The following is a 14642-nucleotide window of genomic DNA, read 5'->3' as shown; positions in this document are numbered from 1 at the left end:
CTAAAATGGATAGGAGTTTTTTGCAACTACCCACATGTGAATGCTACAAAAATCGATATGACAAATGAAATGACAAAAGTTACTAATAATAAAGAAATAAACTTAAAAAAATTACGACCTCAGTGTTTTGTTTTATTGTAACCCCATAAAAATGAAATGAACCAAGTTGTTTTCTTGATGCATCCTCTCATTTCTTAAGGAATCACTCATTCCATTCCTAGATTGCAACCAAATTTATAAGACCCACTCCAATGTAATCCTCCATTCTATTCCATTCTCTTACTTACCTTCCAACCAAAAGCAATACAAAAAAAAAAAAAAAAAAGTAATGAATGGCAATGCTAAAGGGTAAATTATTCATACAACGTGCCTTTGATATTTCCTTAAAATTCACAAATAAAATATATTCCTTTCATGGAAACTATCTAGTCACATATCTTATGCAATCTTCACCTATCATCCCCATAGGCACCTTCCTTTTCTTGATCTTTCAAGAACCCTAGAAAAGCCAGGAACCCAAAAAAGAAAAACCCGCCGGACCACCCACCTCCTCCACCTCCACCACCACCACCGCCATCATCATCACGTGGAGGAAATCCAGTCCCTCCATCATCAAGATCCGGAGACTTCTCTTTCCCTGGTTTCATACTTCATTGTTAAAAACCATTCAAACAACATGATTTGAAAATTAAAAACATATAATACAAATTCCAATTTCTTTATTATCTTACCTTGAACAGGAGCAATGGTGATTGTTGATGATTGACGTGTGACTGTTTGAGTCTGCTCTGCACCACATCTAGCATTCTGCATATGACAAAAAACAAGATCAATAAATAAACTCCACACAAATTCTTCTAAATGTGATTTGAAATAAAAGTGAACTTACCAAAGCTGAAGCACAGATAAAAGCAGCAGATTTTAATTGTGAAATTTGTGTTTGTCTTCCAAATGTTGCAGGCTGAATGCTAAGTGGTCTAGGAGGCAACAAACAATGACCATTAGGCTTGATTTGTCCCACTTTCTGTACTTCTGATCTCACTGTAAATGAATTTATATCAAATATTAGTTAGGATTCATGCATTTTTAGCATGCGGAACTGGATACCTCATGTCAAAACCCAAGTTTTAGCACAAAAGTATCATACCTAGCTGGGTGGTGGAGCTTGGAATCAAGCTTGCACTCAACGAGAACATCTTGATACTGACCTGAAAAACTCTAGACATTAGACCATATACTTTTACAGTATGAGCATATATGGAATCTATACAGTTTTTAGCTACAATGATTACCAATTCCTATGTTATATATGGTTCATACTGTATTCAGCATCTGAATGATGTAATTCTTGAAACCCATATAGATTTCGTTGCAAATTTTACACCAACGTTAGCGCTACTTTTAAAGTTTAAGTAAATAAAAAAACGTATCCTTTAAAAACTTTAGTTCTTCAAAGTCAAGAAGCAACCAGTTCTACGCCTAAACACAAAACTTTAGCTTATTTTCCTTTTCTGCGAGCTGCGAATATTCGAACTCATACGGTGAAAACAATGACACTTAAGAACCTCGTAACTTAGGCTAATCTGATTCTGATACTTTTCTTTCATTTAACAAGTAGTTCATACCTAACGTCTTACATTTCAGTGAACCCAACTAGAATAGGATTATGATTACAGCGAAAACAATGGTATTAGAGTGATATGATAAGAAAACATCCGAACCCTAAATCAAAACCGAATTTACCTTTTATGGAATCGAAATCTTCTCGTTCGATAAGGGACTTTTCGGGATAAATTGTCGATGAGGAAACACGTCGCCAAGCAGATATGTGAAGGGCTTGACGGAAACCCCGTAGAGCAAGAATTGGGTAATTGGGCGATCGACTCAGAGAGAAAAGCTGCGAGAGGATATTGCTGCCGTTTATATACCACCCGCAGGTTATTTTGTGTTCAGTTTCACCCCATGTACTAACTGCTTCTGTCAAATGTTCCCCAAAAGTAGGCCCGTTAAAACTTGACAGGCACAACCCGATACGAAATTAACGGGTTTGAATAAGAGATTTCAATATATTTATGTAACGGGTTAACACGACATGACACGATAATTAAACGGATAGATTAAGGCACAACCCTATACGAAATTAACGGGTTTGGATAAGAGATTTCAACATATTTATGTAACGGGTTGACACGATAATTAAACGGGTAGATTTAAGGTCAAAACTCTCAAACATGACCTCTCTCTCTCTCTCTCTTTCTCTCTCTCTCTCTCTCTATATATATATATATATATATATATATATATATATATATATATATATATATATATATATATATATATATTGTGTGAATGTATGACTAAATATGGTCCGATCATTTTAAAATAGTATTATAGTAATTTGATTAATTAAATTAATTACTATAAAATTTAAATCTCTATAAATTTGGAAACATAATTAATATATTTGATTTCAAATCCACCATTTTAGGAATTAATCCTTATTAATCTCTTTTTCACTCTAACCCTATATTACGATCAGCAGCCTCCATTTTATCTCCATCGATCACCTCGTTAGTCTGTCCATATGATTTCATCTTTCAATCCGATGTCATTGACATTTTATGATATAAAAGAAACTTTAACAACACCATTTAAATAAGCAAATCTAAATGGGAAAAATCAAATTGCACAATGTTTCTGTACACCTCCAATTGCTTTCTCTATAAGACCATCAACAATACTCTCCACGACAACGGTCATGGAGAGATTCCAGATTAGCCACCACAAGCCACGAACCCATTTCAGAGTACATACAACGACCAAAAGAGAAGAACGAAGAGAGAGAGAAGACAGACGCCTGAGAGTGAAGAAGAAACGGATTGGTCGTCCGCCTCCGTGCTCGCCGCCACAATTCACCACGACAACGAGCCACCACGGAACGGCGGGATAGTGTGCAGGGTCGTGGTCCGTGGCCACGTCAACAACGAGCTTGTTCGTTGCCGGTGTACCAGACAGCCTAATTCAACGTTACTTAATTCAATTCATCACGGTCCATTTACTTTGATTTATGTAATAACTATAAAAATATATAAATAATTATTTTTCATCCATTTCGTGTTATGAGAATTTAACTTTCAATTTCAACTAAATAGAGTTTCATGGTTATTAATTCATTTGGAATAATATTTAGTACATTAAACAAAGAATTGAGTTTCAAATTTGAGAATTGATTTTCTCAATTCACGTAACTAATTATGTTGTATGGTTGTAATTTTAGTATGAATTATCTTCAAATTGTTTTTCAATTTTTTAATATTATGTGGTTGAATTATAAAATTTAGTGTTCTAATCTTATTCTTTGCTACTCGACAATGATGAATAGTAGCTGATGGTGGTGGCTTGCGATGGCGAATTATTCTTCAAGAATTATTATAGCCGTATAAAAAGATTTAGACAGTAGTTGATGGTGGTAGTAAAATAAAAAACTTATACATTGTATTCTTCAAGAATGTTTGAATTCTTCAATTTTATTTAGTGTTTATTCTTCAAAAATGTTTATGCTCTTGTAAAAACATGTTCTATTCGTCAAAACTCTCTTACGAAAATGTCATTTTTAACATTATCATCGTCATGAATAAAGTTTTAACTAAAAAAAACTTATTATTAACCATTTTCATAATATATAAGCAAGTATATTTTGTTTTTTTTTAAATTTATTCTTAACTTTGTATCAAGTTTCATGAATATTACGTATTCGTAAAAAATAAACTAGATTATATTCTCATGTTCTTAAAGAATTTAATATGTAAATGTTACGTATTCGTCAAGAATAAATTAGACCATATCCTCGTATTCTTAAAGAATTCAATACGTAAATAATATTCAATATGCAAAAAGTTATTATACATTATTCTTAAAGAATACAAATAATCAAATTTCTTTTTATAAAAAAATAGTCAGGTTTTGTAATCATATCAAATGATAACGTAACTAATTTAAAATGTATAATATATAATTTGTTTTTTTTAATCTTAATTAAAATTCATTCCCTAAGATTCTCACTTGCCATAAATTATTGTTAATCAATTTGATTAGTTTACTCTTACATTTAATTAAGTGTAATTATAATGTGAATGATACCATATGTTAATACCAGGGCCGGTCCTGACGGTGGGCAACCTGGGCGACCGTCCAGGGCCCACGACTCTTAGGGGCCCAATTTTTTTGAAATATATAATATATATACATATATAAAAAATAAATTTTATGTATATGTCTTCTAAGGGTCCGATTACCAAATTAACCTAACTTTAGCCCAATGAAATAACCTCTTTTTATCTAGACTCTGGAATGCGTTTTGAAGTAACGTTAAGCAAACACTGCCGTTTAGGGTGTCTTTCAGGAATCTACATCAGGTGGGAACCAATTAATCAAATCGACACCTCGTGAATCCTAATCGTTGCCTCGTGAATCCTAATCAAAATAATGATTCATAATAAGTTATGTCGCGCGACTTCTTCCCTTCTCGTAGTCTCTTACCAGCCTTCAGATTATAATTAGTTATGTCGATTGAATGCAAATTTGCAAAGGACCCGACGAATGAGATAAAAACCATAAGGTTAGCTATAGATTTTTTTGTTTGTATTTTTTCCTCTGATTCTTTTGTTTTTCAACTATTATTAGTTTCTGATTTGATTTCTTATTCATGTTTCTTATATTTTTTTTATTATTTATTTTCTGATTTTGTTTGTGCATCCGTGTCTAAGATTGCTGGAGACTGGACTGTCAATTCTTTCTAGCTTTTACCTACGTTTCATATTTTTACTTAACAAGGTAATTTTTTGTAGATATCTGATTCAAAACTCAAAAATTTAAATTTAATTCTAATTTTTTTGATGTTTTAGTGTTGTTTCTGATTTTATTTTGTATTCACGCTCCTAGTCCTGATATCTAATCAAATGCTAAAAGCTTATATATATATATATATATATATATATATATATATATATATATATATATATATATATATATATATATGGTTTTGGATGTTCTCAGATTTCTCGAGACTTGACTTTATATCTTCTACCTACGTTTTATATTTTTTACTTAAGAAGGTAATATTTTTTGTTGATATATGATTCAGAATTCAAAACTTTAAATCCAGTTCTAATTTTCAGATGTTTGATTGTTTGTTTCTGATTTTAATTTGTAGTTGCACCTTGATTTAAATTGAATATGATATTAGGCTTCTACAACTTTGAGACATAAATCATATACCAAAAATCAGATGTAATCTTTTCCCATAAGTAGATAGTGTTTAACTATTGACAATCTCCAATGTTTTCCAAAAAACATTTATCTGGAAGCCAAAAAAGGAAGAAACGATTTTTTTTTGATGCCTTCAATCAAACTTATAAAGGATCGATGCATAATTTTTTCAAACCATTAAGTTCGTCTAGTTTGATTGAAGAAAAACTAATTTGAATTAAAATGATACTAATTTCTCTTTTAGGTAATGTTGTGGTCATATTTATGTTTCTAATATTAATATTGATTTTTGTGGACTTTGTAACGATGTGCTTATTTTTAAGTTAAATTAAATTTTATTTATTATTCTAGAGGCCCATTTTTTTTCTTTTCGCCCTGGGCCCGCACGCCGTTTCGACCGGCCCTGGTTAATACCATGCACCTTAAGATCACAACCTTTCATTATTTTCATCTAATGATCAGAATTTGGTCATACATTCACACAATAATTATGATTCACATTTGATCCTAACTATATATATATATATATATATATATATATATATATATATATATATATATATATATACACACTAGGTGTAAGACCCATGTAATATTAAAAATAAATAAATATAAAGGACTAAATATTTAAAAACTTTGGATTTATAAGAAAATAAGAAAAATAATGAATTATTAAAATTGGTTTTTTTATCTTTTAAATTTAAATAAATAAACAAAATAAAGTAACGAGCTTTAATTTGAGAATTTTGAAATAAGAAGGTAAGTCATTAATGAAATATATATTCATTTATTACTACATTTATTATAATTATTACATTAAACTATTATGTGAAATTTATTAAAATAGAAAAATCCATAAAATAACATGTGGAAAAGAAATTAATTCAAAATAACCACAAAATGACATTTGGCAAATTGAATGAGAGTGTGACATATGACAAAAAAACATTCATTTATTAGAGTATATATATATATATATATATATATATATATATATATATATATATATATATATATATATATATATATGTTATAAATTTCATATTTTTATAAACATATTATATATTATAGACTTGTAGGGGCCAAACTCAAGAATTAAAAGTAAAATTCAAAATTTCAAAGCGACTTAATTTTACTTTTCGCCATCTATCCCTTTTGCTTCCCAATTCTAGCTCTTTTTATTTTACATTCTAAACTTACTATGAATTTTGTCATTCCACCTCCTAACTCCAATGTCTCACTTTTTCCTTTTTGTCTCCCTGTTTTCTACTTTCCAACCTTTAAAATGTTTCAACCCGACATGACACCATATTTACAAGGTCTGAACCTTAACCCAAAATCTGACACGAAAATAAATGGGTTGACACGACACGACACGATAATTAAACGGGTTGAGTTAGGGTCAAGCCCTCTCAACCCGTTTAATGTCTTGACACGACACAAACTCGCCGCGACATGGCATGTTTGCCAGGTCTACCCATAAGTGTAACACCAAGTTTTGGGTATGTCTCTTAAGTATATTTATATTTAGAATTTTGGATTCCTGGTGGCCACGACGTGGTAATGGAGCCCCACGATGTAGCCACGGCCAATTATTATGTGGAGATTAAGTTAGTGTCACGACGAGACATCTATTCGCCACAACGTGGCCGTTGTTTAATAACAAACCCTAATATGGGGTTTCTGCCTATATTTAAGGGATGTGATGGCTAGGGTTGCCCACCCTCATCCTCAATCACTCTCCATCAGCCTCCAAGAGCAAACCCTAGCCTCCATTGCTAACCTTTGAGTTTTTGTGGTGTTTTGAAGAAGAAGAAGGTGCCCTTGAGCTTTGTTTTAGCAAGCAACTCTCCCCATCCACATTGTGCACATTTTGTGGACTCTTGTAAGTCCCCAAGATCTGATTTTTGTGCTACTTGTCTCTATATCTATCCCTTTTGTTCCTTAATCTTCATGGTGTGGGAATTTGGAAGGTTGGATCCCATAAAGTTGGCAACTTTATGGATCCTTATGGTCATCTTAGTGTCATATGTTCCTAATCTGAGGATTTTTGGAGTCTTGGTCCCATGCTCAAGCTATGAGTTTCTAATTGCCATGATTTTGACCTAAACTGGAAAGGACATGCATTGGACATGCATATCTATAATGCTATGATTTTTATGGTCCATTAGGTGCAGATGATCAGTTCCTAATTGGAGCAGTGATCAGTTCAACTATCTTATAGACTTTGAGGTAAGTTTTCCTCATTGTACTCGTGGGTCGAAGACACTAATGCTGGCCCACTTGGATGTGTTATGTATCATGGTATATAGGATGTTGCTATGTTGTAGTGATCTGTTAGATTGGTAGATCTATATGATTACCTGTACTTGCTGGTTATTGATTATTGTTTCTATGCGTAAACATGGTATGGTTGGGTTGAGGCGGTACTGCTTTGTGTAGTAGACCAACAAACCCAGAAGCGGTCCAACTTCAAGCTGTAGGCTCGGGAGCGGTCCAGCTACTGTAGGCCTTTCGAGGTGGTCCGATAGACTTTAGGCTCGGTAGAGCGGTCCAGACATACTGTAGGCCTTGCGAGGCGTCCAGGCAAACTGAAGGCTTATACATATGCATGCTAGTATATGTAGTGTTGTGTGGGATATTTTGGGGGAACTCACTAAACTTTGGCTTATAGTTTGATTTCATGGTTTCAGGTGCATCATATGACCAGGGTAAGGCGAAGGCATGATTGTAAACATCATCCTTGGATATTATATTGGAATATGTTTTTGAATACTCTTATTTGATGACTATATTTTTGGAAACAATGTTTTGTATGACTTATGGATTATAAAATTAGTTTTAAAAATGATTTTTTACGATGATTTTTTGGGATGTTACAACAAGTAAGAGAGCTTGTAGTTTAACCCTAATATATTCTTTATTGTGAAATTTTAATCCATTCGGTCCAATAATAATATCATGCCAAAGTACACGTTTTAGAGGGTGTTCCTGTTTTAACTATCGCTATTGAATTACCCGTTTCATCAAAGCTATGAATAGTCATTGTTAGGGTTAGTATACAAGTTATGTGGGTCATAATTAAAAGATGATCAGGAGAAGATATGTGATGTATTTCAGTATTTTAGCATATTGTCTAATGGACGAACCCTCTCCTTCCATCCTTGCAAAGCAAAGACCATAGTAGACAGTTAGGAACCCATTAATCATAGCTATGAATAATCGGGGAATCTCAAAATTGCTATAGATATTTGTTTATTTGCAACAATTCCTTACTTGTTTATTTGAATATGTGTGTAACATCCACTTTCCAGGTATTCATTTATGAGATTTTAGCTATTTATTTATTTATTTTGGCCTGGCCACGGCATGAAACTGGGAGTGCCACGGTGTGTCGCTCGATAGATGAAAAACGCGCATCCGTGATTGGCCACGACGTGGCATTATAACTTCCACAGCGTATGATGTGTGCAATAGTACCTACCAGTTTTAATTTATAACCTAACCTAACTTAACTACTAATGCACTTATAGGCAGTGTACCTAGTAAGTTTATAATATAGAAAAGTAAATGTGGTATTAAACACATAATATTAGGGTTCATCTACATTAAACGAAAGCCTAATGATTTGGCTACTCATTGCAGAAAGTAAACACATAAAAGTATTAGAATTCAAACTAGACATGAATAATCTAATGCAAACCGAATGAGTTGTGTGAATTCTTTCAATAATCTTCAAAAGTCTTCAACTTCAATTTTCTTTTCTTCCCAAAGGTTGTTTTTCATAGCTCTCTGTCCCAAAATTCGACTAAGATCTCCAAAATATGTCTCCAATCCTACCTAAGTCGATCTATCAAAAGGTATATATAGTTTCCATAAAAGCACTCCTCATGTCGTGACCAATAGGGTTTCATGACGTGACATCAGTAGATATTCGTATGCAATAAGAAAACTTGTACTCCGCGTAGAAATCTTATGGGACGCTTTCTCATGACATGAATTATAATGGCTTATGTCGTGAGCTTCTATTTCATGCATATAATCAAGATCTTTCCATGTGCCTTTTCGTGCCGTGGTATTCATAAAGCCACGTCGTGGGAAGTATATTTTTGCATGTTTTTCTCCTTTAAGCTCCATTAAGCTCCCAACTTCAGCTCCAGTCCTCCCAAGTTCCAGATTTTGTCGTTTTCAGTCCTTTTTCTTAAAGATTGTCTTTTTGATTGAAAAATGTAATTTAACTTAATAAGTACATATCTTTGCATTTAACAAATTATAGCTTAAAAGGTATTAAAATAATGTCTCAATATATGTATAAATATGGCAATATTAGTGTGGTAGCTGTTTTAGGCCTAAACCCTAATTTTAGGATTGGTGACTTATTTAAGGGCAGTAACTCCTAGGGTTGCCTCATTTGGCAGCTTCCACGCTCTGAGATTGAATCCCATCCAAAACATTAGCCTCCATTTGTGTTTTGAGTGCTTGAAATCCATCCTTGTAAATGTTGAAGGAAGAAGGAGCTCTTGGTGTTGCTTGAGAGTGTGGTTTCAACTTAGATACATCATCTTAATCCCACTTCTGACTCATTGGAGGTATAAAGTCTCTACCTTGCTCATTATTTCATGTGACATCCCCATTTTCACGGCCAGAAAAGACCGATTTTTGTTTATGCTTTATAAAAATCAGAGTACCTCTTTTAATAAAAATGTTGCGGAATTTGTTCCCAGAAAAACATGATAAATACGTTATCAAAGCATTTATGAAGAAATGTATTTTTATCCATTTTAAAACATTTGGCATGTCATCGTCAATACAGAAACATAAGCATAAACAGAACTTACATTCATTTACACTAGTGATCTACGTCTCTTTGAAATCCCTCAGTGTAAAGTAGCTTCATATCGACACCTGTGATACAAATAAGCTTGAGTGGGTCAGGTTGGGAGACCTGGTGAGTACATAGGGTTTTCAACCCACAATAATATAAGTATTATGTTAAACATCAAACAATCAACCCAATTACCCATCCCCATTATCTTCTTTACTCTTAAGGATCTATCCTAAGATTCAGCTATTCCTCGTTCATTCATTCCTAAGGAGTATCCTAAGGAATCGGCACTAAGTCTGCATAGTCGCCAGAGTTTATCTCGTTTATTGACAGTATCGTTTTCGAGAGTCCACTCGTAATACCTGTCAATGGGTTTTTTTAGAGTACACCGGGTGAACACATCGTTCACAACACCTACAGGTTGCGAGCCTGCTAGTGTTCCACTTGACTGTCTAGAATAGTCCGTGGTTGTCATCCATACTCTGCTAGATGATGGGGCCATCACTTGGGTCATCGTTTGGCTCATTGTTTGGCTCATCGTTTTGGCTCATCGCTTTGGCTCATCGCTTAGGTCATCGCTTCACACCATATTTTATCACTCATATATCATCGCTCATCATTCATCTCATCTTTCATCGCTCATCATTTATCTCATCTTTCATCACTCATCATTTATCTCACCTCTAATCTACCCATGTTTTACCCAACACATTTTATAGATATAAAAAACATATACAGTTTAGATCATTTAAAACATGTATAAAACGTTTCATCCAACATAGACAACAAGTATTCAGACAATATACACACATAGCACGCAATTTATATAAAATACTTCATATCTATGTGTAAGATGAAAGTAACTATGCACTCACCTGTAAAGGTCGTGACTCGGCACTCGGACATCACTTCGTTACTCTTAAAACAATTTTCCTTTGATAAAACCTAGTATCATTACCACTAGAGTTTATTCTAATGTTCATCGAGACTAATTAATAGTCTTGCTATTATTACTATTATATAAGCGTTAAAACAATACTCTTCACCCACTATGTACAGACAGGGGCCAAACATGAAACACCGGAGGGCAGGATCATTTTGGCATATAGCACTTCTGAAATCCAACAACCCAAGTGTAACATCCGGATTCCCAGGTATGTTATTTTAAGTTTTTATTTTTGGAGGTTCATTGACCTACTCGACGAGTTGGTGCTATAACTCGCCGAGTAGAGACGGGATGGCCACGTGGGTTTAATGAACTACTCGACGAGTCCGGGAGTAGACTCGTCGAGTAGGAGCTGGGAGTGAAAACCCTAGATCCCCGGGTTTGAGACCTATTTAAAGGCACTTATAGCCTCATTTGCGGCCACACCCCACTGAATAGAAACCCTAATCGCCCCTTTAGCTTGTGAAAGAAGTTTTGAGCCTTACTTGAGATTTGTGGGTGCATTTTGGTAGAGGAAAGGAAGATTCCAAGCAAGGATTGTGAAGAGGCTGATAGATCTACTGCTTATACGTCCGGGGGTTTCTGTTAGAGGTATCAAGTTCGAACCTTTCTCTTTTATTCGAGTAGATCTCTCATTTTGAAGATTAGGGCTTCCTTTCTTTATATTTTGGGACTTTGAGGATTTGGGGTTCACGGGAGGCTTGAACTCCAGATATGGACCTTAGGAGGTCCCTAACATCTGAAGGTTCCTGCTTTATTCAGCCTTGATGGAATTTATGAGTGAATGACCCATTTAGATCATGTTCTTGGCTTTTCATGCCCAAAAACCCATGCATGGACATAAAGTCTACGACTTTACGTGATAAGTGAGCCCTGAGAGTATGGATCTAGAGTTTGGGAAGGTCTCCTACCTTAAATTCGTCCAAATACAAGTTGAGTCTGAATGGACTCGCCGAGTTGTTGAACCGACTCGACGAGTAGATTAGGGTTTGTCCCGATGAAGCTTTACCATGCGACGGCTCGGCGAGTCAGGGGTTAACTTGATGAGTTGGACCTTCATGAGATTCCTGAGAACGATGGGACTCGACGAGTCGCGCACGTGCACTCGGCGAGTCTGGTCAATTTGGGCTGTTGACTGGAATTGACTTCTGTTGACTTTAGGGTTGGTCAATGAGTAATGGAGGTCAGGAAAGGGTAAGATGGTCTTTTACCCATTTCTAGGGTTAAAAGTGTAATGTTGGATATAGTGTCTAAGTCCATAACTTTATTTGGTATGAACTTGACCCGACCCGGCATGGTCCATTTGGGTTGCATGGCATTGCAATACTTGGATAGACTAATGGAGAGAATAATGCACTTATGATTATTAATATATTATAAGTTCTAATATATTAATAATAGTATTATTTAATTAGTATTGATCAAGTATTAATCTAGTATTAATTTGGTGATCAAAATGAGACTAATTAAATATATAGGGTTGATTATGACAATCATCAATTCTTTTATGGTGGATTAATGATCCATGGTTTATGGGTTTGGTTGTAACCATATGGAGCTCCATGGATAGTCCATGGGAGTTACAAACCCATGGGTCATGAGAAATGAAGAGTCATGACAATTAGGGTTTACATTTGTAACTCCTAATTATGACACACTATAAAAGAAACCCTATAGCATGCAAAATGTGCACTAAGTGTTTCTAGAGAGGGCATAACCGATTTTGAGGCTAAGTGACATTCTCTCAAGTTATTCCAAGTTTTGTGGTGTTGTGTGAAGCATTTGAGGCACAACATTTGGGGTGCTAGGCTCACAAAGTCTTGAAGGAATCCAAGCAACAACAAGGTATGTATTTCTACTAGTCTTTATGTTTTATGTAATCCCCATGCCATGCTAGTTAGGAAATAACCTTGAAAAAGAAATTTGCATGTATATAGAGAAAACATAGATTCAAGGTTATTAGGGTTGCATGTACACTTAGGAAGTGTTAGAATGCTCAAAACCCATCAGTGGTGTCAGAGCCTAGGATTGTTTTCTGTATACTTGATGCAAAACTGCTTAAAAATCGAAAATTATGCACTCTGACGACTGGACTCGCCGAGTTCATGGGGAGGACTCGCCGAGTCCATGAACAAATTCATCCTACTCGTCGAGTAGGATCATGCACTCGACGAGTAGGAGCGTGCTGGGCAGTTTTTTCGAGTTTTGTTGCTGGAAATGGATTAAAATCATTATCCCAATCTGTTTTGGACTTGTAAAATCTGTTTTTCAAAATGATAATGATTATGTTAACCCATTTTACATGACTTTTATCAATTTTCAAGTATTGTATATGTTTATATGATTTCTTGAATTTGCTTGACATGAATTTGTGTTCTTATGAGTTTTAGAAGATCATAGGAATTATGTGTAACCTTCATGTGTGTTTAATTCATGATCTTAATGGCAATGATGGTGTCCATAACTTGTCCTCAAGTTACGGATAACCAAAAGTCACTTCTTTAAATTGTGATTAAAGAACTAAAGAGGTTTCATAAAATGAAGAGTCTTCATTTTTATGAACCATTAAAACTCATAAGTTACAAATTGAAGAGACTTGGAATAGTTTCAAATCTTGCCCTCAAGTTTTGGAATTTGAAAAGTCTTACACTTTAATACTTTAATTCCAAATTAAACCTTAGATTTTTAAAAAGTTTAAAAATCAACACTTATACTATTATTATAATTTTATTATATAGATATGTATAAGAATATGTCATTCTTACCGCAAGTAGGCCTCATTCACGAAGCCGGTCTATAAGGGGGGTATAAGGTTGTTGCCTATAAAATGGTGACTTAATGGGTGTCCGCTCTCACCCACCGCTTCCTTGATCGGTGGAGGGTCGTTAGCCGAACGGGTAGGATACGAATTTAAATACTCATTAAAAGTATAATGAATTATAAAGTAACTATACATTATAAATTCCCAATCTTAGTTACTTTAGGAAAATGTGAAATTGGTGCTAGCCCATAAAATTACACTTTGTACCTTACCAAGTCGTTAGTGGAGAGTGTGTGGTTAACCGGCACACTAACATGGACTAGTAAGTGTGGCAAAGGGTAACTTGACTTTATTATAGATCGGTGGAGCGTGTGTGGTTAACCGGCAGATCGATTAGGTAATATTGTTGAGGGTACCAAGTCAATTTGTATGGTTATTCACACCTTGTTTGTGATCCTCGGCATCCCAGTCGCAAACTTGAGAGGGCACAATCGAGATTCAAACATGCCATTGAAAAGTTCAATGTATCTCAAAAGATCTAGGAGTTTCAAAACCAATAAAACCTAATAATAAAATATTTCGTTCTTATGGTGGAAATTGGTAAATCGCCATTTACCTACCTTCAAATATTTTATAGTGTGGATTACGGCATCCCTCTTCCAACTATAAATAGTTTGTTGGATCCTAGCCTTAATATTTCATTTGGGTGAATTATTAAGGATTCCTAATCTAATGAAACTTGTCTTTCTTTCCTTTCAGATGTCTTCCAACAATGCTTCTGGCTCAAACCCAACAGGCTCCTTTTCCCTTATGAACTTGTGTGGTAAGGTCATCTTTGATGG

At 34.5% G+C, this 14642-nt stretch overlaps 1 protein-coding gene across 1 annotated transcript; it reads right to left on the bottom strand.

Annotated features, from left to right (window-relative positions):
- Nucleotides 1-316: 316 nt before the first annotated feature.
- LOC145135811 (uncharacterized) lies at nt 317-1916 on the bottom strand. The gene is made up of 5 exons (XM_079070023.1): nt 1744-1916; nt 1148-1208; nt 890-1041; nt 732-807; nt 317-637 (listed from the first exon to the last, which is right to left on the bottom strand). The coding sequence occupies exons 2-5, from the start codon at nt 1194-1196 to the stop codon at nt 450-452; spliced, it is 465 nt and encodes a 154-aa protein (XP_078926149.1). The 5' UTR covers nt 1197-1208; nt 1744-1916; the 3' UTR covers nt 317-449.
- Nucleotides 1917-14642: the final 12726 nt, after the last annotated feature.

Source organism: Lactuca virosa, chromosome 9 (assembly GCF_052849685.1).
Source record: "Lactuca virosa cultivar CGN04683 chromosome 9, Lactuca_virosa_CGN04683_v6, whole genome shotgun sequence".
NCBI lineage: Eukaryota > Viridiplantae > Streptophyta > Magnoliopsida > Asterales > Asteraceae > Lactuca > Lactuca virosa.
This window is presented reverse-complemented; position numbering and strand designations above follow the sequence as displayed.

What these genes read in the sequence shown, in the direction of transcription:
- LOC145135811 (XM_079070023.1), bottom strand. Translation starts at nt 1,196, where the DNA reads ATGTTCTCGTTGAGTGCAAGCTTGATTCCAAGCTCCACCACCCAGCTA. An exon ending in AAGCTCCACCACCCAGCTAG is followed by an intron (nt 1,042 to 1,147) that starts GTATGATACTTT and finishes ATTCATTTACAG; the next exon opens with TGAGATCAGAAGTACAGAAA. An exon ending in CACCATTGCTCCTGTTCAAG is followed by an intron (nt 638 to 731) that starts GTAAGATAATAA and finishes GTATGAAACCAG; the next exon opens with GGAAAGAGAAGTCTCCGGAT.